Genomic DNA, 26,827 nt, shown 5'->3' with positions numbered 1-26,827 from the left:
ACAGAGCACTGGTCTGACCCAGCAGGGCTCTTCTTTTGCTCTTACAAGCTTCTCTGATGACTCCCTTTCAAACGGAGGTGATAACTATTAATCGAATCCCAGCACTTTCTGTGATTTACTTTCATAGGGCAAGTTGGCCAGAAAGGCAGCAGCACTTCAGCCAAAGCCGCCAAGGGAGCTTCCTGTATACGTGCATCTACAGCAGTCAAGACCAGCACATTCTGGCCAGCATGGTAACCCTTCCCCATCAGGCCAGCAAAAGTGGACCAAGCTGTCTTTACCTGGGGGAAACAGTGGCTGGGAACTCAGGCTTACTGATGCTGCTCAGCTGGGCTAGCCTGTCCACACTGCTGTCTTTCAGGGATGTCTCAATTGCTCCTGGGCAGGATTCGTCCACTTCCAGTTCCTGAAAGGATACACAGAAAATATTGGGGGGGGGGGGTGTCATTAGGCCATAAAAGAACTCCGTGGAGGTTTCAACTTGGCAGCCCCCCCTCAAGCGTCCAGAAAGCTAGTTACTTTACCACAAGCAGGTCTTCCATCTACTCCAAATTCCACTCCTAAGCTTTGTCTACACACTCTCTACCAGCGAGGTGTAGTGGTTAAGGGCAGCAGACTATAATCTGGAGACCTGGGTTTGATTCTCCTCTCAATCACACGCAGCCAGCAGGGTGACCTTGGCCAGTCACAGATCTCTTAGGGCTGTTCTTGCAGAGAAGGAAAGAGAAGTACTTCCTACTTCTTGGGGGAGGGGGTGGCCCAGCAGCTCAGGACCCTGACAGCTGTGGGAAGACCCAATGCGGGCATCATGGCTCCACAGGTGTATGTGATGTGCAACTGAGACATAGGCTGAGTTCTGCAAATTAGCAGGCTAACAGGATGCAGCTTCCATTAAATGACAAAGATACTGGAGCAGTAAACAACTACACTGCTGTACGCATCAATATTTCCTAGCCTGTCTTTCCTATCAGCGTTCCCTGTTGGGTCCTGACTCAAAAGTGGGTTGTGAAGCCTCTGAAAGTGGGTCCCAAGATTTTGTGGATTTGTCAACACTCTGGTTCTTTTTAAAGTGGGCAGTCACAGCTAGCAATTTTGGAGTTGTGGATCAGCCTGCCAATAGCCAGCTTGGTGTAGTGGTTAGCATAGGCTTCTAATCTGGAGAGCCGGCTTTGATTCTCTGCTCCTCCTCCACATGCAGCCAGCTGGGTGACCTTGGGCTCGCCACAGCACTGATTAAGCTGTTCTGACTGGGCAGTAGGATCGGGGCTCTCTCAGCCTCACAGGGTGTCTGTTGTGGGTATAGGAAGGTGTTTGTATGCTGCTTTGAGACAGACTTCTTTGGGCAGTAAAAAGTGGGGTATAAAAACCAACTCTTCTCTGAGTTACGCTACCCACAGATGCATGTCACACTGCCCTCATGTGTGCAGACTGCAGAAATGCAGCATGAAGAAACAGGGCTGAAGCCAACGCAACACATTCCTATGTGCTGGGAAACCCATGTCAGCTCCATGTGCCTGACCAGTGCTGACAAACCCTCTGCTGGGTACAAACAGGGTACAGGAAAATATCTAGTTTTCCCAAAATTAATTATATTCAAATCTACCTTTGAGTGAAACAAGGTGACTGAAATGACCACGTCTTTTCACCTGGCATGCTGGACTTACCATCGCCGCTGTTTCGATAGCAGCTTCATCCTGGGTGCGGGGAACACCCGCCTTCCGCTTCTCTGCTTCTCCCTGGGCAAGTGGAGGAGGGTGGGAAAGCAGGTGGGGGGAAAACAATCAGACTAGAAGTGAGGATCCCTGGTCCAAGAATCCCCCGAGCAGGGTGGAGCGGCAGGACAGTTCCAAGGAAAAGGAAACACCAAAACAAACACTCTGCCCACAAACTGACCGATGCACTGGAAACAGGGCCAGGCTCCCCAGGAGGGGAGACCCCCGATGCTGCAGGGACCGGGGTGGCCCTGGCAGAGAGAACGAGTCCATCCGGCCTGCTCTGAACCACTGGTCAGAGAAAGGCAGGAGAAAGAGAGGAAGAGAGGAGGGATTTGCTCCTGCTACGGAGGGTAGGCCCAGACAGAAAGGCTGCTGGCAAGAGGAGGAGGAGGAGGAGCAGGCGGAAGAGAAGGAAGATGGAGGAGTAACTCACAGGGCTGCCCGACTCCCGCTCCTGCCCTTTCTGGCCGTGCAGACTGCTGATCTCAGTCTGGGAACCAGAGTGTGAGACGCCCTCAAAGAAGCGCCTGCAGAAGAAACAGACAGACGGACGGACAGAGAGACAGACGGACAGAGAGACAGAAAGAGAAGTGAGGAAGAAGTGAAGTCACCGTGACCCCAGCTCGAAAGCCCTTCTCCGCCTCTGCTCCCACCGGCAAACCCGCCACCAGAGCACAGAAGTTTTATGATGACACAAAGAGACAGGCAAGGAAATGGCAGGTCCTGGTGAGCAGCATTTAAAAAAACCCACACCCTTAGTGCAGAAAGGATACGAGAGAGCAGAACTCCTCTATTCCCAACCAAGGAAAGTCACCCCCCCCCCATCCGAGAGAATAGAGCCAAACTGTGGCTCTCCAGATGTCCATGGACTGCAATTCCCATGAGCCCCTGCCAAAGACAGCATCTTTGTGCCCATCCCAGGGCTGCTGCCATGACCCTTTTAAAGCCTAAAGTGGGCATGTTTACATCAACTGTTTTAGGCTTCAAAATGGTGGTGGTGGACCTGGGGCAGACATGAGAGTGCCCCTGTGTTGAGTTTGAGGGCTCAACCAGACATGACGGATTCCACACACACGCTCACTGGCATTTGGTTATGGCTCCTGCCCACAGAGGCTGTTGCTCTTCCCTCCCTGACAGCCAGCTTGGTGCGGTGGTTAAGAGTGGCAAGACTCTAATCTGGAGAACCGGGTGTGATTCCCCACTCCTCCTCCACATGCAACCACCTGGGCGGCCGTGGGCCAGTCACAGCCCTGCCAGAGCTCTCTCACCCCACTTACCTCACAGGGTGTCTGTTGCGGGGAGAGAAAAGGAAAGCGATTGTAAGCCACTTTGAGGCTCCTTAAGGTAGAGAAAAGCAGGGTATAAAAACTAACTCTTCTTCTTTAAGGAGAAAAACCCTTTTACCTTGAGGCAGGGAGAAAAAAGGAGTCACTAATCATCCCCTTGGAAAGAAGGAAACGAGGAAACTGAAAAATCAGTGAGCACCCAGAGAGGCTGTTAGCAGAAGTACCATGAGACCGAAGAGCCAACGCTGCCTTTGCTAGGCTCATTCATCTCCCCATCTTCCTTCCATCCTCCCCTGCTCCTACCTGCACTGTGAGAGGCCTCTGGGGAGAGATGCAGCCCATCCTCCCCTCCCTCTCCCACTCTTTGTGCCTCCTGGCAGGATGGCCAAAGTTTCCCCATATTCATCGCTCCAAGCAGCATTGCGAATCCTCCCCTCCCCCCTCCTCCCAGGCTTTTGCTTCTGTCTTGGAAGAGTGACAACCTCCATGCTGAGGAGCCATAATGAGATGGACCCAGTGCTTTCAAGTCACCTGCGCACGTAGCCTATTAGGCCCTTACAGGAAGCCTGAGGCAGAGAGGGAAAACGAGGACAGCGCTTCTGCAGCTCAAAGCAGGCCCTGATGCACAAGCAACCAGGTCGTAGGACCTGAAGGGAGGACTGGTTTGGTCTGCTTTCTGCTCCCCCTCCTGTGAGCGGCACCCATGTTTTGAGAGGGCGGAGTCCCCCATTTGATGCGTGTGGCATAGTCTGGGCTGGGGTCTCCAATACAGCGCCCACCCACACCTTTCCTGGTGCCTGCCACCAAGTGTTTCTGGAAAGTGGACGGGGTCCAGATGGGCCATTTCCCCCTCAGCAGGACTTCTGATTGGCTGCACAGATATCTTAGAAGTTGCTTGGGCAGCAGCTGCCAACACTGAGCAAGGTCTGAGGGTGTACCCAAGAAAGGACTTTAAAACAATATGGTTGTCCCAGAAGGCATCTTGTTACGCAGAGCTTCTGCCCAAAATGTTGAAGAGCTAAGTGCTGCCTCACTCCCAACATGTTGCAGTTTTGTAGCTGCAGCCCACCATCCTGTGTCAGAATTCCAAAGGAGCCCACCGGCTCAAAAGGGTGGGGGACCCGTAGCCTGCCCCGTTCTCTCCACACCGGCTACAGCTCTTATCGCCACAGAGACAACTCCACCGACTGCGCACCACTGTACATTGAAGGAAGCATTTGCATCACAAAGGGATAGTGGCCCAAAGGGACTGAGCATGGAGTCAAATGTGAAATAGGCTGCAAAAGGGGTCATCAGTCACTGGCTGAAGATGCTGGGTGACAGCAGGGGCAAGGTGCATTGCAGTTCCAGGTTCCCACCACTGGGTGGCAGAGGAAGAAGGAGGAGAAGCCTGAGGCCCTTGTAGCCTGAGAGAGGGAGAAGAGGCAGCTACAACCATGCTGCACCACTCTGGGAATCTGGCGGGAAGGGCAGGCTCCTGCTGCCATTGGAACACGACAGCCTTGCTGACGCTAGGCAGCCCAGGACCTCCTCAGAGGCTGCACAGGAGCCCTTCTGGGCCCGTGACAGATGGAAGGCAGAACACAAGGGAAGTAAAATAAGCCACGAGTAAGTGAATGAGGGGGAAAGGCTCAACTCAAACCGCAGCTTGGGCATAGACAGAGTCAAGGAACTGCTGTTATCCCAGCCTCGCTTCCTTTGTGAGGCCAACACTGGCCTGCCTTGCAGATGTGGCATAAAGATTATGGGGATATTTATGAACGATGACTTCCTCTCATTAGAAAAAGAGTTGTTTTGAAACCTCTCCACGGGGCCTAGATACTGCTGAGGAGAGGAGAAACGGCTCCATCTGCTCAGCAAGAACCCCTGGCATTTATTGTTCAAGAGGGGTGGGAAGGACCATGCCTGAGACGCCCCCCCCCCACACAAGAGACTCACTGCTAGCTCTGATAATGGACTAGATCAACCAGTTTTATGATACCACAGAAAATAGCTTCGCAAACGTTAAACAGGAGCAAAACCAAAGCTTTATCCCCCAAATCATGTTTCCAATACAAAACAAAAAACTATTTGCTGCAGAGCAAAGAGTGTCATCGGTTGCCAACTACAACAAAACTGATGCTAGCAATTACGCAGATAACGTCTGATGAAGCCTGGAGTGAGCATATACTGGTGAATGGATGTTGCTCAAGAATTGTACAGGAACTGTCTCTGCCTCTATAAATAAGGGCAGCAGGCTCCAGAGTTATTCCTTTGGTCATCTGTGCTGAATAAAAAATGGCCTCCAGGAGATCAGGGAGGGAACTCCAGTAAAATGGATGAGTCTTCACAGTCATCAAAGAGTTGCACATAGCATGCGTTGGCATTTACGGCAAGAAGACGAGTAGCCTTTGTGGCTTCGTTGTAAAGGTGAACTACAACCCCTAGCCCCCCCCCCCCCACTCCAACCCCATGCACCAAGTTTAGCATGTGGGAAGAATTTCCTAGCAGCTCTGCCACAACTATGTCATTCTGCGTCCCCCAAACTCTTCCACTAAGACCTCCTTCTAGCATCTTCTAATAATTGGCAACAAGCATGCATGGAGCCAAAAGGACCAGGAGAGACACAAAAACGGAATATACACAAACATATTCAATTTCTCTCATGGCCACAGAATCACCCAAAGGTCCACAGGAGTAGAGGGAATTTAAAAACAGCTAACAACAGCATAGTGTTCTTCCCATCAGGCTCCAGGGTGGGATTGCTCCCTTCCCATTTCCCTCTCCCTTGCTTCTACGTGCAAAAGAGGAGGAAGGGATGAGAACAGGAACGCCTTCTTTCCGCTGAGGTGCTTTGCTGCTCTATCAATCCCTGCTGGCCCACAGCTGTTCACGCAGGACTCTCTATCAGCCTGTCAAATCCAAGGTCAGCCTCAAGTTATCAGCATCCATCACGGAACTGTTTTATGGTCCCAAATCTCCCTTTTCCAAGCAAATGAATCAAAACGCAGAAGCCGTCTCCTTGGTCATTGCTCTGGCGCCCTGGCGTTAGGGTGCCAATGAGGAGACAAACTCTACTATTGGTAAGGAAGCTAGGATTCCCTTTTATAACAGCGGCTCCAAGAGGAGGTTACCTTAATGTTGAGGAGGGAGGACCATAAACAACTCCCTGAGAACTGCAATGCCATGTTCTCACAGGGCTATTAGAGGTAGCCAGGCCTGCCTGGGTTTCCCCTGCCAGTTCTTACCTTAGGGTAGGCTTTGGAGTGCTGTGGACACTTTCGTTATCTTCTATCTCAGGACCACTGTCACTGTTGTTGCATTCCTCTAGGCTGTCGTAAAGGAGACCCAAGTCTTCCTCCACTTCTTGAGTCTGATCCACTGGATCCGAATCCAAAACCTGCAGAATTGAAACCGAAGAAGGAAAAATATCAGATAACAGCAACTAGTCGGAATGGCATGTCTTCATTCTTGGAAGAGGGACATTTGTAACTGAGGGAACATGGCTCAAACACCACACTGTTGGTGACAGCAGAGCCTTGGGACAAAGAACGGTCCTTGTATGGCACCAGGAACGGAGAAGCAGCAGAATGGGGTGGAGTGGCACCAGAAGTAGACTTCTGTCCCTGAAACGCCATTTCTGCTTCACCAAGAAGACTGGACATTTTCTCCTTCGGAAACATCTCTCTTTTCCTTTTCTATGACAGAAGTGTGCCACAGCAAAAACCAGTCCCTCTCAACAGAGTTTGCAGAGAGAACAGCATTTGGCACAACCTTTTAATACGTCGATACACAAAATTAAAGAAGAGCACACACATTCTGCCTCTAAAATGGAACCACTGCATGCACCAGTGGGAAAGACTCAAGTGTAGTTGACCCAATGAGACATATGTTTTGATCCTGTCCATTAAAAAAAAAATTCAAAAACAGCTGCTGAAGGCAGGGGTGATTCCGACTGAGGCTAAAGTGATTTCCCCAGCATTTCCCTATACCAATGGTTGGTACCATATCCCCCCCACACACACACACACACCAAACTGCGCTATTTTAACCCAGATCAAAACACAACTGGGTGGGGGGAGGAAGACCGATTTGCATTGAGAAAATGCTGTTGGAGGACAGGGTTAAATCACCCCTCCTCTAGAACTGTGGCTCCAATCCAAATAACTTGCCACAAGGCTGATTTGAAACAATTCTTTAAAACTGACACGACAGATCTCTCTGCAACCTGTCTAAATTTGGCCCTTGGATGACTGCAGAAACACATTCCTTGTGGAGCCTGCACGCTTTTGCACTGACAAATGGAGTCCACATAGAGTGTGCTCTATTCATCTGCCTGGAATCCAAGAAGACCGAGGAAACCTTCAGCTCACCAAGGACTCTGCTGATGCAAGCCCTTCGGCCTCGAGGGGATTGTTCTGCCAACTGAGAGTGGCCTGACCTGGTTCACCCTGCTGAAAAGAGGTGGTGCAGTAATGACATTGCCCTGTGGGTTATGGGCCATGCGTTGGGTCAGCCTCACTCATCAGGAGGACAGCTGAAACGCAGCACAAATTCCTGGGTCTAAGCCTTAGCATCCTCAGCGGGGGCAAATGGGTCAGCATGCTCTTGGACAAGAGTGACAAGTGGAGTTCCCCAGGGATCTGACCTGGGGCCTGTGTTGTTCAACACATTTATAAATGTTTTGGATGAGGGATCAGAGGGGGTACTTATTAAATGTGCAGACGATACTAAACTGGGAGGGGTAGCAAACACCACAGAAGACAGAATCAGAATACAGGATGATCTTGATAGGCTCAAGAAGTGGGCTAAACTGAATAAGGGCCAGACTAGGAACTGGGACACCCACACTCCAATTCTCTGTCAGTCTGTCATGGAAGCTTGCTGGTTGATCTCAGGTCAGGGACACAAACCGATCCTAGCCTACCTCAGAGGAGAATGATGTAAGCCTCTTTGGTGCCCAGCGAGGGAAAAAGGTATAGATGAATTGAATAGATAAAATGGGAACAGAGAAGAGTTATTTAGCTGGGCAGGGTTTTTTTTTTTAAAGACTATATGGCTGCAAACTTGGTCTCAGGAGTTAGGTGAAAACTTTTTTAAACATGTTTGCTCAGAAGTAAGCCCCTTGCAACCTGACATAACTTATTCTCTAGTAGAGGTATGGAACAGCAGTGCAAGACTTTCAAACTGTTCTTCTTAGAAAGAGGCTGAGCTTGCTGGAGCATTTACTGCCGAGAAAGCAGGTTGCATTGCACACCCCAAGGCCAGGTAAAGCAAAACCACGAAGTTGCCTCTAATCCAGCCTTTCTTAACCAGGGGCTCATGAAACCCTGGGGTTTCCTGACAGTCCTGGAAGGATTTCTCAAATGGGTGGGAGTTAATTATTATGTTTGGATATTTTAGAAAATTATTAAGCCCTTATCAGGTGACATGGCCATATATGGTTGTGTAACCCCCCCCCCTCCCAAAATGTCCGATGATAGTCCTGGAGAGCAGGGGTAGTCAACCTGTGGTCCTCCAGATGTCCATGGACTACAATTCCCATGAGCCCCTGCCAGCATTTGCTGGCAGGGGCTCATGGGAATTATAGTCCATGGACATCTGGAGGACCACAGGTTGACTACCCCTGCTGGAGGGGGTGGGAAGGGGAGAGGCCACGCGTGGGTGTCCACCCAGTTATACTTCCCAACCATATTCTGCATGATGGCACCACTTCTGGGGTTTCTCAAAGGTAAAAAAGTTGAGAAAGGCTGCTCTAATCATACAAATTCTCTGCTACGGTTCTATGAGTCTCTCAATTTAAAATGAATGTATCCAATCTCCATGACCAGACATCCTGCACCTTGCCCCATCTCTGAAAGAATACAAATATCACATCTCTGGCTTGAAGATGACAGTATATTCCTGAAAAGGGGGGGGGGAGCGGTACCCACCCCAGAAAAATTGTACAGTGGTTTATTCTTGCAGGAATGTGTATCCCAGTTAGTGCAGTGGCCAAAAAGGAAAAAAGCCCGAGCTGGCAACACAGGGGCAGATAAAATAATCTCTTACCTCATCAGTCACTTTAAATCTCTTCAGCAAGGCAACGAATTTCTGCTTGAAGTTTGGTTGCTAAAACAAAACCAATAAAAACAACAGCACTGTGAGAGAGAGCTGGGAAGGAAAGGAGCCTGCCCTCATATCCTTATATCTTTCCTGAGGCAGGCCTGGCACCTGCCGACGGACTGGCACAAAACTCCTCAGTCAAGGGTGTCTTTGCACAGGACGCTTTCCCACAGAGCGCTCACTTGTCATTCAGAAGCCATAACACGTTTTGATTCCAGGTGTAAAATGGCCTGTGTCTTTTCCATTTTGGGCAGCCATTTATTTTCTCATATTACCTATCAACAGAGCAAGGTTTATCGCCTTTCTCTGACCTTCCCTTAAAAGCAAGAGACAGATGACTATGGCACAATATAATGCTATTTATTAAACATTAAATTCCAGCGGTGCTTCGGGCGCTGCACGGAACGCAGAAGTGACACCGTCTTTACCCACAGCACTCGCAGTCTGCAAGGCCAGAATGCCAAGGCTTATTATCACCTCCGCACTGACAGAGCTGTCAGCCCTTTGACAAGCCATTCCTTTCTGTCATGGCGAGAGGCAGGCCAACATGGCAGCCGACTTGTACGCTCTCAAGCTGAGGCGGCACAGTTCACAATTGGATGCCTGGGACATCGGCCCCATCCCTCTCAGCCACAAGGATGCAGGCAGAGGGCTGGGATTCTGCCACCTCTCTGGGGAAGCTGCCCATGGTAGCTTACAAAACAGTCTGTCATAAAAACAATTCAAAGACATTAATTAAAATCTAGGATTAAAATACAGCATTACGTGACCAGCCACAGCATAAGAACAAAGAACAGTCAGCAGATGAAAATAACAGGTTAAGAATAAAATAACACTAAAATGGTAATAAAGGTCTGGGTGCGCAGAAACATTTTGACCCGGCGCCTAACACAGAACAGAGTGGGTGTGAGACAAGCCTCAAAAGGGAAGGGCATCCCATAAGTGAGGTGCCACTGCTGAACAAGCCCTGTCTCTGGTGGAAGGCTTACAAAGTAGATCTTATTGTGCAGGCCAGACAATACGGGAGGAAGCAGCTCTTCAAGCATGCTGGCCCCAAGTCACCTAATACCTTAAAGGTAAGAAGCAGCACTTTGAATGGGGCTCAGAAAGAACTGGGCAGTCATTGCAGATCTTTCAGCACAGTGGTGCCATGTTCCCTGTATTCCATCCTGAGAGAAGTCTGAGTGCTGCATTTTGGAAAATGCCAACCTTCCATACCGTATTCACAGGCAGCCCCATGTACAGTAATCTAAGATTGCTACAATCAAAGCATCGTCACTCTGGCCAGGTCACACTTTTGGGGGGACAGCTGCAGACAACACGTCAGCCAAAGCTGATAAATGGCACTATGTGCCACAGAGGCCAAGATCCAGCAATACCCCGAAGATATGAACCTGCCCCTTCTGGGGGAGCACAACCCTTTCCAGGGCGGATTTCCTCCAGTCTTGTCTGGACTGAGCTTTGGTTTATTGGCCCTCATCCATGCCATCACTCTCTCCAGGCACCTGTTGCGCACAGAATTCCTGTGCATGCACAGACTTCTGGCATTAGGCATGCCGTGTGAGATTATCTGCCAAGTGCCTTAGAAATCCCTCTGTAGAGACATTCACAAAGTGCAACCTCACAAAGTGCATCCACAAAGGCTGCAACCTCAGACATACTTATGATGGAGCAAATGCCTCGAATTCAGTGACCTGACTTCACAGTGGGCAAGCTTACGCTTCCCCTGCACGGATGTTAAGTGGAACAGCACGTGATCACAAGGAAGGTTGTACACTCTGTGCTTAAAAACAAAACTGTTCTGCAAAGCAGTCCGAATTCTACTTCTCCAAAAAGCTGAGGTCCCAAAGCAGATCAGAGCTTGAAAGTTGTCTGCATGGATGACCACCTGAGAACTACTGGCCTCTCTCTGCCTTCCGGCTGGAAGTGCTTTAACTGCAATGCCATAATCTTTTATCCCATCCACCCTTCTAGGAGCTCTGTGTGGCAAACATTTCATTCTTACCACCAGTCTACAGAGAGACTGGGACTGGGCTGAAATCAGAGCTTCATAACTGAGTAGAGTCTGAGCATGGGTTCTCCATGTCCTGTACATCAGGGGTAGTCAACCTGTGGTCCTCCAGATGTTCATGGACTACAATTATCACGAGCCCCTGCCAGCAACCGCTGGCAGGGGCTCATGGGAATTGTAGTCCATGAACATCTGGAGGACCACAGGTTGACTACCCCTGCTGTACAGCACACAAAGCACGATGTTGCTGCGGTTCTCCCTATGCACAGAATACTTGGACAGCAAAAATAAAATAAATATCTTGGTTGTTTTATTTTCATTCCTTTTTTGAATGAAAAACCTCAACATGTCCCAGAAAGCTCAGAGCTTTCTGGGCGGAACAGGAAATAAATTAAATAAATGAATGAAGCCACTTTGAGCTTTTTTGGAGTCAGAGTTGGATGAAAGTTACTAAGTAAATGAATTCTGCAAACTGTATAAATCAAGCAGATTAAACATACAGGCCTAGATTTGGGTATTCTGTATAATTTATTCTGCTTCTGCTAATCATGAGGAAAGGGTTACCCGAGAATCCTTGCTGCCTTTAGATATTAGTTGGACAACCTCTTTTGATGGACCTCTAGGATATCATCTGCCTGAGAAACCACGGAGCTTTCTAAACCAGGAGCAAAAGGAATTCCATTCCAGTAAGCTCCCCTTTGGAAAAACCAAGAAATGTTGTCCTTACTCTGGTCATAGATGTGGTCCTGATCATTTTCCTCCGTGCCTTCTTCGGCTTTCTCACGTCATCCTCTTCATCATATAAGTCCTGAACAGCATGAGATGTCAGCAAATATCAGAATAATCTAACATCTGAAGCCAGTGATTTCCAAACTGTGCCTGGGATTGCTTGGATAATTATCAAAAGTTCCTTAATCTGATGGTCAGTAATGGCAGAGAACCCTCCTCCAAAGACAACTTTACCCATAACTGCAGACCCTCTCTTGAGGTGAACAACTGCAAGGGAGAACTGGATGCTTTTTTCAGGGCCCATTCTCAGTTGACAGGTAGGAATGGCAAGGTCCAAAATTCCTGCACTGAGTTTCATTGCTAAACTGAGAAAGGAAACTATTGGCAGATGCTCAAGGGCTCCTTGTCAGCATACAAAAGTATTCTCAGATAATACAAAGGTGAAATGATGGACCATCTCCCTCCCCTAAGGAAACAGAGGGAACCCAAAGGGGTCATCAAAGGACCATAATGGTCTATCCAGTTCATGGATTCTTTGACTCTTTTTTGTAATAAGATTAGGGCATCCTGAGTAGTCTAATGAATAAGGTGCTGCAATTTTTTTTAAAATCTGCATATTTGAAATGACCCTTGAACCTTCCTCACTCCAGGTTTGACCCTTCACTGGGTCAAGACTGCAAAGCATGAACTTAGGTTGGAATGAGCTCTGCACATCAACAGGAGCTGGTTTTTCACCCAGTGAAATGCCTCTCTATCTGCTTGCTAACCTATTCTTTTTCTCTTGCACAAGACACAGCACAAGGTGTTTCTTCCCATACAATTTCAAAACCACATTAACTGCAGTCATGGGACTCAGCTGTTATACATTTTTATGCACATGGTCATTCCATTACAAATTTTATCATGAAATGAAGTGTGGTTGCAGCAGTGGTAGAAATTCATGCACAAGAACTGTATTGTGCATTTGCCTTTTTGTTCACACGTACTGGATCCAATCCATGGAAGAGCGCAAGACATTTGAGCTACACCACTAGTAGCTGGGAAAAACAGCATGGAATGAAGAAGAAAAAGATGCATATGTTCTTAATCTTCTTGGAGAGAGGGTGGCAGACAGAAGCCAAACAGATACCTGGCCTTGCACTGCATCATCACTGGCTTCCTGTTCAGAGGAAAAGCTGTCATCTTCTTCTTCGGAGTAGTTATCAATATCTGGAGAGCGATCTGGAAGAGGAAAATGCATGGAACAGGTCAAACTGCCATGAGACAGTAAGCGGAAGGGTCAGGAGAGAGGAGCAATGGAAGAAAGAGGCACAAGGAGTCAGCGAGCTTTAATGTACAGGACTGGGGATTTATAGCAGATGACCCAGAGGCATTGTTTAGCCACTGGAGGGCATGTCATAAGCTGAGTGATGGGAGATACATAAGCTTAGAAAAAGAGATTGTGGATTAACGGGAAAGGGAGATACTGCCGGGCAGGCAGAAGATCAAGCAAAGATGAAGTTACAGAGGACAGTAGATCAGCCAAAATTCTTAGCTGCTAGCGCAGAGATGAAAGAACGTCCATTAAACCCTGTCAGGCCGAGTTCTAGAAAGTCTCTGTTAATATATATTTACCGGAGGCTTTGATTTTGGGACCAGAGGGGACATTTCCATCTTCATGGTCAATGGGTTGGCTGGAGAGGGAGTAAATGCTGATCTCGGCTACCCGAATGTTCACATCCTTGATGTTGCTGTGCAGTCCCAGGAGTTGGCCTCCATCTGTTGGGTGCTGCATGACCTGAGCAACGGACAAAGTGTGCGGTAGGAGAGCTCTGAAGCAAAGCAGCACCATCCCATTCAAAACAAGGAACGACCACCTCCTCCTTCCCATCAGCTCTGGCACTGTCCAGAACTCCCTGTTCAGAGAGGGCAGAAGACCCAAAATGCCTGCTTCGCTCTTGGTCTCCTTTACCTCGGCCATGTTGATGATCCCCACGGCCAGAGTCTTGTAGCCCAGAATAGTTCGGTTCTTGTATCTCTTTCTCCGCTGGAGCATAATTTGGAGTTTGTTGCCATCTCTCTTCAGGAAGTGCGGATACTACAGAAGGAGAGACATACAGGTAAATCCAGTGGGGTTTGATTTTTCAAACACCTCCAAATCACCATCCTCCCTGCTTCACCTTGATAGCCCTGTAGGCAGTTTTCAGTCACCCTAGCCTAGCTAACTCAAACAGGCCCCTAGAAGACCAATCTATCCAATGCTATGCCTCCAGAAGACAAAAGCCACTCTAACAGAGATGCAAATGAACGTATTGTGCTGCTCTCACCACTTCCTAAGGGCATAATCTATTTCGAAGGCAAAGTGCCCTGGTCATGGTCAGTGTCCTGGTCTCCCTAGCCTGTGAAGTTCAAATTACCTGCAATGAAAACGTCAGTTCCAGGTCAGTCTCCATCAAGCCACCAGGGGGGAGAACATATTCGTTGGATCTCAGGACCCTCTTCGAACCCTGTAACAAGAGCAGGAGATGTTGTGTGAAGAGACTGTCAATAATTACAAAAGGAACTGGCCGAGCTTTAGTCTTTGAAAGCAACTTTATATTTCAAATGTCCCCAGAATTTCATGAGTTAAACTGAGCCCTCAGAGCCAGGAGGTTTTCAGAAAGATTTCCTCCTAATAAGTGATCACAGCAAGCAAAATCCACTATAATGCACACAAAAGGTATATATAAGTACATGTATTTTTGTTTTATAATGTTTAGTGAGTGCCTCTCCACATAAACACCTGAAACAGCAAGGTAATGCTGTGCCCAAACATATTTTCTGTAACTATGATGCCTCTACTATTACTTGGGTATGAACTTGGTTATGACACCTGACTATTCACTAGAGGGGGTTTGGTTTCTAATATATTTCCAGCCCAATGTCTGGAAAAGAAAGCGACCCCTGTGAATACAGAAGATATCCATGCCAGACAATTGACCACAAGAGGCCCAAGATTTACAAGACTTGCACAATTAATCAGGGAGAATGTCTGGGTCAGTATACTCATTATAAAATGCAAGATTCACAGAAAGGAAACTGCTATTACCAAGGAATCTAGAAGTATCAGCAATTTCCCCTTGGGCATCTCAGAGAAAGCCGATAAGTAAAATGTACATGGCCTCAGAAGCAATTGAACAAGATCTCGGTGTACACAGAATGAGCTCTACAAAAGAAATGACAGCAGAGGAATCCCAGGTTCCAGAAAGTGCAATTTGTAGATTCTTAACAGCATGTAAACAACAACAGCCAGGTTAGTCAGGGTTGATCCATAAAGGAGACTTCCTACTGCATCTCTGTATGATTCACTGAGCTGGACTCTCATAAGACATGTTAATGGCTTCTGTTGCATCTCTGAGTCGCTATATTGGATAACACAGAATCAAATGCAGCATAATTACTGACTCTGGCCTGCGCACTGCATTTCTGTAGGAGTGACTGCTCCTCCCCAACACCAAAACATGGGGAGAACAACTCTTATACATGGTATTATGTTATAGGTATCATAAACAAGTTTTATAACACAGGTGTTATAAAGAAGTTGCCTGGAACAAATGGGAGGAGGAGTATAAATCTTTTTAACAAATAAAAAAGGACAACACGCATTTTAATTCAGAAAAGTCCAGCTGGGGATTTCTAACTTGATGCTTTCTGAAATTCCCCAGACTTGGTGGAAATTTCTCAGAACTTCCTTTGCTGGCTGACAGGCCATTACTGAAATCCAATGGCCTGCCCCTATTCTGCAGTGGGGAATTTCTTCTTCACTGAGAGAAGTTCTTCCTTGCCAGCAAGAAATCTAGGGAAGGCCAAAGTGAAGCAAGGAGGCCAACTAATCCATCCATCCATCCCCAGTCGTTAAGTGGCATGGCTTCAACTTGAGTCAAGTCAAATATTATACAGATCACTTTGATAAGAGCTTTTCCTTCGGCAAGATTAATGGCAACCTGGTTTACCATAAGGGAAATGGAAAGGATTAACCTATGTAAAGTTTCAGAATTGTTTTAACAGATCTCATACAGGCCAATCAAGACTCTCAGACTTTATGCTAGTAATGCCCTTTTAATTACTTTAAAACTAATATTAATCCAGTGATTGTCATCAAAACAGATCCCCGGAAGACTCAAGGGTAACACTGTTCTAGTGTTAACCTACACAAGACACATTCAAGTGGGTAGCTGTGTTAATCTGAAGCAGCGGAACAAATTTAGAGTCCATTGGCACCCTGAAGACCATATGAGTTTGAACGGATTACTTCCATTGCATGACACTGTATCTGAGGAAGAGTGCATGCACACGAAAGCTCAAACCTTGAATAAAACTTGGTTGGTCTTAAAGTTGCCACTGGACTCTAGATTTGTTCTACAGAAGACACAGCAGCCAGAGAAGGCATCTATTTCATTCTAGAGGCAGGCAGACTTCAGGACTGTGGGATCTACTTTTTCCCCTTATGGCAGCCCTCAAGCCTACCAGACTGAGCCAGCCGCAAAATGGTGGTTCTGGGGAGCCATGTCAGCTGCAACCGTCAGCTCAATGGAGGCAAGATGCTGGATTCCACAACAAAGATGATGTTGTACTTCAGGACATTACACAGTCTAGGTTCTTCCAAAAACCATTAGCAAAATGCCTTTACTTCCCCCCACCTCCTTTTAAACATTCTGGGTTTTTAAAGTGTATACAATTTTTAATGTTTATTAATTAATATCTGATATTTATTAAAAGGTCCAGAGCTTCAGCTCAGTATCTGCTACACAAGCTTTTTCCCAGCTTTAATTTTTCCAGGTTTCCCTGGGAGCAGCAGTGAATGTGTAGCAGCCATCCATTAATCTTAGGGGAAGGGAGAAGGAAAGCCAGGGTTTGACAGCAGATCATAAGCCAAGGCCTGTTGGCTGCTGCAGTCCTTATCAACACACACACACACACATACACACAGTGAGGGTAGGTGGACAGTCTTTTCTTAAAGATGTAAGCATTGTTTCTATTATTGTAGAGAATTTTAATCCACCATTTTTTAATCATTTCAGATTTTACCGCAAACTTTGGACTTTCTTCAGGTTATAGAGAAATACCCCCATCTGTCCCTAGCTTCAGTTTGCAGATCTATTAATCCAGACTCTAAACCAGTATGGAATTAACATATACAACAATGTATATGATTCTATGATTCTAACAAGGAGACCTGCAAGACTCTTACTGCAGGAGAGGGAACTTTCCCTCCTTTCTGGTCCCTCTTCTCTTGTGCTTCCTGCTTCCCTTTTCGGCCCCCTCCTTAATCTCATGCTTTTCTTCCTTCAGCTGCCACCTCCTCTTCCTGGGTTCTCCCAGCTATGTCACTTGCTCGCCCTCTCCATTGCCTCAGTCATCCAAATACTTTTTCACGAGCCTACTGGCTCTCCAGCCTGACTGTTCACATGCTAGTTGGCCAACCAGTCAACTTGAAAGGTTGTCACTTGGAGGAGGGCAGGATGCTGTTCCCGTTGGCTGCAGAGGAAAGGACGCGCAGTAATGGGTTTAAACTACAACGATATAGGCTAGATATCAGGAAAAAACTTTTTCACAGTCAGAGTAGTTCAGCAGTGGAATAGGCTGCCTAAGGAGGTGGTGAGCTCCCCCTCACTGGCAGTCTTCAAGCAAAGGTTGGATACACACTTTTCTTGGATGCTTTAGGATGCTTAGGGCTGATCCTGCATTGAGCAAGGGGTTGGACTAGATGGCCTGTATGACCCCTTCCAACTCTATGATTCTGTGACTTCACTTCTGCCTGACTGACTTGGTAATGGTGACTCTCCCCATCACCTCCTCCCTTTCCCCCTCTGCCTCCTGGTATCAGGATCTTTCGGTTGTTGCCCAACCGCTTTCTTCTTGTCCTCATAATCACCATTACACCATCATCGTCCCTATCCCTAACTATCCCTTCTCTTTCCTTAGCATTGTCTGCACAAACAAGACTCCTCCATTCAGCAGAGAACTGAATCCTTCCCTCATTAAAAAAAAAACATTTGGAATTTTCTTGCAAACTTGTAGAGACTCCATGACCTGTTAAAAATACCTAATGTTTGTACCTTGCCCACTCTCCAGGTCTATTGATCCACATGCGGATCTGGTTCACTATCATTATACAGCTGTCGCTGTATAAACATAAAAGGCGGAGAGTAGGCGGGCCTAAGTGGGCGGAGAGTGAGCGGGCCCACAAAGCACCTTCCAATTGGGCCCTCACCAGGACAGACAAGAGTTTTAGCCAGTCGGGAGAGGGCCCAATCGTGCCTTCTGATTGGGCCCTTACCAGGACAGACAAGACTTCTAGCCAGTCGGGTGAGGGCCCAATCGCACCTTCCGATTGGGCCCTCACCAGGACAGACCAGAGTTCCAGCCAGTCAGGAGGCAGGGACCGCCCAGCCAGCCCAGCCAGCAGCAATCTGGAGACATGGCTGCCAGTCTGCCCCTGACCACGGCAGTAGGGCTGTCAAGGGGGATGGGAACAGAGGCTGCGCCAGCCCTTTTCGCCCCAAGGCTGTCCTAACTGTCATGTCCAACTGTAACTTCTTTCACTTTGCCTCAGAACCCTGACAGAGCTGGCAGGAGGCTGGTGAGTGCTCTCCCTCTCTCCGCCCTCCCTTCAGGCCTGTTGTGAAGAAGCTTCTGACAGCCCCAGACTGAGGGGAGGGAGGCGTTTCCAAGAGTAACGCAGGAAAGTCTGAGGACATGGCTGTGGGCCTTCCTTTTGATGGGGGACTTTTCCCTTCTGCCAAACAGTTGGCTGACAGGGAGGCCGCAGAAAAGCCCCTTCTCACTTAAAATACTGCTCTGGCCAGGGGTTAGACACATCCAAGGCATATGTATTTCTTCTTTGCAACTCTCTACAGATCTGAGGCCACTGCACAGTGTTATTCTGCAGATGAAACTGGATGCTGTTGTGGAGGTTCTTTTGTCTCCCGTTTCATCTGCACAACAACCCTGTGCAGTTGGCCCCAAGTCTTTCAATTCAACAACAACCTGTGTGGGAAGCCTTAAATGTTTCTTCTCTACCACAACCCTGTCCAAAGTAGCCCTTTCTACCTGGGGAGCTGATCTTTATACTCTGCAGATAAGCTTCCAGGAGCTCTCCATGCCCCACCTGGAGGTTGGCTACCCCTGGGTTGGAAATATTCCTGGAAGTTTGGAGGTGGGACTTCAAAATCGTACAATGCCTCACAGTCCAGCCTCCAAAGGAGCCATTTTTGCCTGCAGTTGAGAGTAATGCAGGTGTGTCCCTCCTGGCTAACCCTTACCAGCAACTGTTTGTATTCTGGGGCGTAGACAGACAGACCAGCATCAGTTCTGTGAGTCTGGAAAGTGCAGGAAGATCTAAATAAATATTTACAGCCTGAAACTGTAAATAGTGAACAAATAAATGGCTGGAGAGACATCCAGTATAAAAAACCTTACTAAGGTCAAGATTGCTGTGCACAGAGAGACTTCCTCTTAGGGTTGCCAGCTTCCATGTGAGGCTCTCTATCCAACCTCCCTCATGGGGAGTCTGCTATGGGGAGAGGAAGGGAAGACGACTGGAAAATGCTTTGAGGCACCTGAGGCCTGCTGAGTCACTGCGACCCATTCCCAGTTCTCTCATAGAATCATAGAATAATAGAGTTGGAAGGGATCTCATGGGTCATCTAGTCCAACCCTCTGCATTATGCAAGACACTCACATCCCAATTGCTCATCTACTGTAACTTGCCACCCCTTTGCCTTCACAGAATCAGCCTCTCCGTCAGATGGCTATCTAGTCTCTGTTTAAAAATTTCCAAAGATGGAATACCCACTACCTCCCGAGGAAGCCTGTTCTACTGAGAAGCTGCTCTGTCAGGAACTTCTTCCGGATGTTTAGATGGAATTTCTTTTGAATTAATTTCATCCCATTCGTTCTGGTCTGTCCCTCTGGGGCAAGAGAGAACAATTCTGCTCCATCCTCCATATGGCACCCTTTTAAATACTTGAAGATGCTTATCAGATCTCCTCTCAGTTGTCTCCTCTCTAGGCTAAACAGACCAAGCTCCCCCAACCTTTCTTCATATGTCTTGGTCTCCAAACCCCTCACCATTTTTGGTGCCCTCCTCTGGGCACTCTCCTCTGGACCTCTCACAGCCCCATATCCCTCACAGGTTGTCTATTGTGGGGAGACGATGGGAAAAGGTATTTGTAAATTGCTTTGAGACTCCTTTGGGTAGTAAACAACAGGGTACAAAAATCCAGTTCCTTCTAAGGAGCAACCATGAAAGAAGCATGTGGGCATATAACATTTTATCAACAGTGAAAAAAATGGAGGCAGAAGGAACAGGGTGGAAACCTGTTTACTGTGACTACCCCATGGGTATTAGGGCAGGGTGACATTTCGGTGTCTGTTGCCTAATTCACACAAGAAGAGAAATGACATAGAACTGGGAGGAATTGGTTGCCATGTAATCTCCCCTTAAGAAGAATCTCCAGTCTGATTTTCCCTTCAGATATCTGAAATGACTCTGGAAAGCTCATCTGTAACCACTATGCCACAATTCCCAAAGGTCAGTCCTCTCCCACACTCAACAAACATTCCAAACCGCAGGTTCTTGACACCCATATCTCCACACCCATGTCCTCATTTGCCACCACGCCACCACAACCTCCCACACAACACACACATTCAACCCCATGCCCTTACAGACTGGACAACTCCTCCCCTTCCTCTTCCCACTGCCAAGCTCTAGTGCCCGTTGTATTCTTGGATACAATGGGCTTTGCCCCTAGTTAAACATAAGATGCTAGTTAGATTGACTTCAATGATTGAGAACCCAGACATTCCCCCCCAGTAGTTCCATATACCCTGTTTTATGGGCTAAGTCCTGTTCCTTTCATTCTGCTTGGATCTGTGTGGATGATTCCCAAACCTAAGTACATCCCCAGCAAGCATCTCACTTCACTGTTGGTCAAGTGCCTCCAACTGCTCCAAACTTTCACAAAGTCAGTTGTGATATTTACTTTATCAAAGGACAAACCTCCTGGGCAGGTCTGAATTTATGGAAAAAGCATTGACAGCATGCCTCTGATAGATGCTCAGGATAGTCCAAATGAAAGATGATCCAGAAAGAAGGAATGGAAAATTACTGAAGCTCATCAGGGCTAATTTTGGAATTGACTTGAATGATGAAAACATGTGAACTAAGTCACTGCTGGGAAAAAGGGGTAACAATGACCTTGGAGTCCTTGCTGAGGAATGGGGAGGAAGATGGTTCCTCTAAATAGAGGTGTTCTCAGCTCTTACAGGGCTTGCACTGGTGTCTCCCAACGTGGCTTTAAAACAGAACTGTGGCCCAATGGAAGTAGATCAGGCCCAAGATGAGGTCTATTTACAGCTCAATCCGATCAAAAACTTGCCATGTACACAAAAGAAAGAACAACAGCCTACTTTGAATGAAAGGAAAATGAAAACTGCAGGTCTGTTTTTGCTCACACGCTGCAAGCAATACTGATTAAATTCAGTGAAGCATTTATCTAAAAGGAAGGACTTTCATCCATGGAGCAATTTCCTTTCGCTTCAGCCCCAAATGCCCCCTCCCCAAATGCTGCTCTTGAGAGTCCCCCTGTGCCCCAGGAGAAGCATTTCAGGAAAACATTAATGGGTGTAGTCAGAGGAACATCAAGGAAAGTCATGCTTCATGGACTGAAATTCTTCTGTTCGGGACAAAACTTTGCTGGATCCAAAACTAAGTCTAGAATTGTGTCTCTGGAAAAAGCATTAAACATGGCATATTCTGGATGCGCCAGCCTTCAAATCAAAACACTGTTAAAGTACACCTATTATTTCTCAACTGTTGATAATAAATTATTGGTGGTGATGAATGGAAACTTGGTAAAAACATGAAAGACAGAATTATCCTCTGAGCATTGTCAACTTGCCCTGAAATGGCTAGAGAAATGTATCTGTGTCCGACAAAGAACTAAAACTTGTAGAAGTGAGAGAACACAGCAGCCTTTTGAATGAATGCCTTGTGGCAGAATTCTCTTGCTTAAATATCCTTTCTCAACAGAATGGAAGAAAGAACATGCACATACAAAACAAACCCAAAGCAACCGTCGGGGAGAGGGGAGAATTTTGTTGAGCAAAAATCTAAAGGAAGCCAAGAAACTCTTCACTGGATGTTAACATTATAGCCGCCTATTGAAAACATTTCCAAGGCTCTGGTTGTTGTTTCATTGCTGTCTCATCCCTGGGTGCCATTTCATTTCGCTTTCCATTAATGCAGGTGCAAATGAAGGAATAAAGCAACCATTGGATTTTGGAAATTTCCCCCCATGTGCTCACAATCCAGGAATTCTCGAAAAACAAGATGACTAACATTCAGATTCAGAGTACCTTTATTGGCATAAAGACCAGATGACTAATATCCAGAGCTGTGCTGTGTATGGACTACAATCCAACAAAGAAAAGAGTGCATTTACAACTCCAACCATGTGTAACCCCTCTGTGAGTGTTGTGATGCCTGCCAATGATTTTCTGGTACCCATTTGCTTCTTCTCCAAACCAAGTAGGTAGTTTTGGCTTTTTTTCACCCTCAACAGAGCAGAAAGTACTTCAGAAGAACTCAGGAGGCATCACTATCATGTCTTCACAGATTATCCATTCAGAAACATCTGCTTCCACTAAGCAGTATACTTAGCTTTCACCCTTCCAATGTTTTGTGTCTGGCCCCAGTACCTCAAAGCAGCCACTTGGTGGTGGTGACTGTTACGAAAGGATTAATGTGATTTGTTTATCCATTGTAATGGGACAATTAAATCTGATATCCCAGGAACAGAAGGACTGATGACTGATTGAGCAGGGAATGGATGCTGAATTCCAGGCTCAGTCTAACCATCTGGCTAAGCTGTCAAGTGGCTGTGATGGATTATTTATTGGTTTTCCCTTTGGCAGGCTAAACTCCTTTAATCCAGCCTTTTGTAGAGACTGGTCAAGAGTTAGCATCCTAAATTCTAGCTCGCTCCAGGAAGGACCTCCAAGACTGCAATGACGTCCATGAATGTATTATTCCAGGAGGCAGTTCTGTGTCATCAAGGACAGGCTCTGAAAGGCTGTGCCAAGATGTTCCATCTTGGGCCCATTCCCAGGGAAGGCAACGTAGAGACTATAAATAAGGATTAGACAGCAATACACTTTTTTGACTTCATTAAGTGTTCTGCCATGTTTCATTTTGATCGTTCCCAAGTACCTGTGCATTCTAAAATAGATATTCAGAGAGAAAGACATTAAGGTTCTTTTATAGAATCATAGAATCATAGATTTGGAAGGGGCCACACAGGCCATCTAGTCCAACCGCTTGCTCAACGCAGGATCAGCCCAAAGCACCCTAAAGCATCCAAGAAAAGTGTGTATCCAACCTTTGCTTGAAGACTGCCAGTGAGGGGGAGCTCACCACCTCCTTAGGCAGCCTATTCCACTGCTGAACTACTCTGACTGTGAAAATTTTTTTCCTGGTATCTAGCCTATATCGATGAGCCTCTTGTGGCGCAGGGAGGTAAGGCAGCAGAAATGTTGTCTGAAGCTGTCTGCCCATGAGGCTGGGAGTTCAATCCCAGCAGCCGGCTCAAGGTTGACTCAGCCTTCCATCCTTCCGAGGTCGGTAAAATGAGTACCCAGCTTGCTGGGGGGTAAACGGTAATGACTGGGGAAGGCACTGGCAAACCACCCCATATTGAGTCTGCCATGAAAACTCTGGAGGGCGTCACCCCAAGGGTCAGACATGACCCGGTGCTTGCACAGGGGATACCTTTACCTTTACCTTTACCTTTACCTTTAGCCTATATCGTTGTACTTGTAGTTTAAACCCATTACTGTGCGTCCTTTCCTCTGCAGCCAGCGGAAACAGCATCTTGCCCTCCTCTAAGTGACAACATTTCAGATACTTAAAGTGAACATTCCCAAGTCCCTCAACCTATCTTCATAGGGCTTGGTCCTTTAGCCCCAGATCATCCTCATCGCTCTCCTCTGTACCCTTTCAATTTTATCTACATCCTTCTTGAAGTGAGGCCTCCAGAACTGCACACAGTACTCCAGGTGTGGTCTGACCAGTGCTGTATACAATGGGACTATGACATCTTGTGATTTTGATGTGATGCCCCTGTTGATACAACCCAAAATGGCATTTGCCTTTTTTACCACTGCATCACACTGCCTGCTCATGTTTAGCTTACAATCCACAAGTACCCCAAGGTCTGGCTCACACACAGTGCTACCTAGAAGCGTATCCCCCATCCAGTAGGCATGCTTTTCATTTTTCTGACACAGATGCAGAACTTTACACTTATCTTTATTAAATTGCATCTTGTTCTCATTTACCCATTTTTCCATTGTGTTCAGATCTCATTGAACTCTATCTTCTGGAGTATTTACCAGTCCTCTCAATTTGGTGTCATCTGCAAACTTAATGAGTAGTCCCTCCACCCTCTCATCTAGATCATTAATAAATATATTAAAAGGTACCGGATCGAGCACCGAGCCCTGAGGTATCCCGCTACTCACCTCCCTCCAGTCCGATGAAACACCATTGACAACAACTCTTTAAGTGCGGTTCTCTAACCAATTCCCTATCCACCTAACTATCTGAAAATCCAGATTGCAGTCCTTCAATTTATCCATCAGAACATCATGGGGAACCTTATCAAAAGCTTTACTAAAATCCAAGTAAACAACATCAACCGGATTTCCACGATCCAGCAAACCTGTTACTTGGTCAAAGAAGGAAACCAGGTTGGTCTGACAGGACCTGTTGGAGACAAATCCATGCTGACTTCGCTGGATCACCAAATTGTCCTCCAGATCGCTCCCTTTAATATCTGCTCCATTATCTTCCCCACAACAGAGGTCAGACTCACTGGTCTGTAGTTGCCTGGGTCATCCTTCTTCCCTTTTTTGAAGATTGGAATAATGTTTGCTCTCTTCCAGTCCTCTGGGACATCTCCAGTCCTTAAAGAGGTCCTGAAGATGATGGACAAGGGTTGTGCAAGTTCTCCGGAAAGTTCTTTGAGCACTCTCGGGTGCATTGCATCCGGCCCAGGGGATTTGAACTCATCCAGTGTAGCTAAATGCCTCTCGACAACCTCTCTGTCCATGTCAACCTGCCACCCAGACACTATCCTTTGGCTATTGCCAACTTAGATGTGCCTAAACCCTTTGACCTGTGGGAAAAAACAGATGTAAAATAGGCGCTGAGAATTTCTGCTGTCTCTGCATCCTCCGTTAGAGTTTGTCCATCTGCACCCAACAGTGGGCCTATTGCCTCCTTTACGTTTGCTTCTCACATAACTGAAAAATCTTTTCTTGTTACAATGATCTTCCCTGTCCAATCTTAGCTCACACTCACACTTACAGGCCTGTGTACTGTTTACTGTGTACTGTTTACTCTCAGGATCTCAGAGCATGTGGTTTACTTAGGAATGCTTGAGAAGAATTCCAATCAGAGGTTTTCAGAACTGGACCCCCTTAGTTTTCAGCCAATTCAGAGCACATGGTGAGGTGTGGTTAGTTTGTGATGGTGCCCACTCCCTGTTTTCAAAATTCCAGGTCCTGGAGCCCCCTGCTATCTAGGTAAGGACAGCTATACTTATTACTTCTTAGTGTGAACAGATATCCAAGGAACCACCACTCCTGGTATAAAAGTGCAAGCTGAAATCAGCCCAGCAATTTCTTCTGATTATCAGATCAGCACAGATCGTGTGTCTGGCTTTGGTCAGAAATCAGGCACTCTCTGTGCTTGTCCCTTAATCCAGCTATGGAACCCCAAGACTGTTCACAATATATATCCCAATCTTAGAAAAGCCCTCAAAATCCAGCTATTCCAGAGGGCTTTCTGTTTGTAGGTACTATGCTTCTAGACTCTGAATGGAACATTTATTGCTTGACAAAGTTATAAATTATAGGAGCTATGAGGGGATGAATGCTTCTTTGGCTTTCAGTTCCTTGCTCATGGGGCGGATTTCAACAGCTTCCTTGTAAGCTATTCTAAAATCGTGGAGACGGTCTTGTCACCCTGAGCCTTCAGGGTGTTCAGATTATAATTTTGTACATGCTGTAAACATAATGCTGACTGCCACTGCTGCTGACTGCCACTGCTGCAGTGTATACCTGCAGACATGCGTTTCCCAATGGAATGGGTGAATTAGCTTTTGAGGGAATTCAGTCTGCAAGCTACATCAGTCTTCAGACAACATGCAACATGGTCCATTGGCTGCAGAGTGAAGGACCATGCTCCAGCTGGTATGCATGGAATTCCTGGTTATCAAAGGCCTTGTGTTGTTCCATTACTGCTAGAAGATTCTTAAACAAGCCTATTTCCCCACCCCCAAGACATAATTTTGTTCCATGAGACAGAGAAAGGGTTAAAAACTGAAGTTCTTAAATCTCCAAGTATTGCAGGGCAGTGAGGAGAAATAGAACCACTAGCAATGATGTGGCAGGCATTATGGGATCAACTGTGCAAGTAATGATTTAAACAGAATGGAAGTATTAGCAGAATGGAAATATCAGTATAAAAGCCTGTATGGTACATTAACAGCTCTGTCCTTTCTGCCACCCTTACCCGCAGGCTCCTACGCAAAATGGAAACTATAATAAACCTTCAGTCTCTTTTGGATGATGTTGGCTACACTGTGTTTAGGGGGGGGATTAGTATTAATTTAAGCGAAACGCCCCATTATGCCCTGGTTGCAATAAACCTCTAATGTTCTTGTGATCTTTCTCTCTTAACCCTGGCATTTCCAGGCAATACTGACATGGTAATTGTTCACACTAGTTTTACTGAGGGTACGAATTGTTCCACACCAAATTAATCACCATCCTTCCATTAGTTATTTATTCTCCCCAGATCTTTAGGCAAACATATTTATTTATTTATTTATTTATTTATTTATTTATTTATTTACTTACTTACTTACTTACTTACTTACTTACTTACTTACTTACTTACTTACCACCCTCCC

The 26,827-nt window shown here is 46.7% G+C and overlaps 1 protein-coding gene across 2 annotated transcripts in view; it reads right to left on the bottom strand.

The window, feature by feature from the left end:
- The window catches only part of LOC143837083 (phosphofurin acidic cluster sorting protein 2-like), a 179,746-nt gene that overhangs the window by 16,263 nt on the left and 136,656 nt on the right, over positions 1-26,827 (bottom strand). For both annotated transcript variants that reach the window (XM_077336551.1, XM_077336557.1), the window contains exons 3-12: positions 14,222-14,311; positions 13,777-13,902; positions 13,440-13,602; positions 12,955-13,046; positions 11,824-11,904; positions 9,032-9,091; positions 6,229-6,380; positions 2,149-2,242; positions 1,665-1,736; positions 282-406 (exon numbers count right to left, since the gene is read on the bottom strand). In XM_077336551.1, coding sequence (XP_077192666.1) covers positions 282-406; positions 1,665-1,736; positions 2,149-2,242; positions 6,229-6,380; positions 9,032-9,091; positions 11,824-11,904; positions 12,955-13,046; positions 13,440-13,602; positions 13,777-13,902; positions 14,222-14,311 — 1,055 coding nt within the window. The remainder of the gene's footprint in view (positions 1-281; positions 407-1,664; positions 1,737-2,148; positions 2,243-6,228; positions 6,381-9,031; positions 9,092-11,823; positions 11,905-12,954; positions 13,047-13,439; positions 13,603-13,776; positions 13,903-14,221; positions 14,312-26,827) is intronic.

Source organism: Paroedura picta, chromosome 1 (assembly GCF_049243985.1).
Source record: "Paroedura picta isolate Pp20150507F chromosome 1, Ppicta_v3.0, whole genome shotgun sequence".
NCBI lineage: Eukaryota > Metazoa > Chordata > Lepidosauria > Squamata > Gekkonidae > Paroedura > Paroedura picta.
This window is presented reverse-complemented; position numbering and strand designations above follow the sequence as displayed.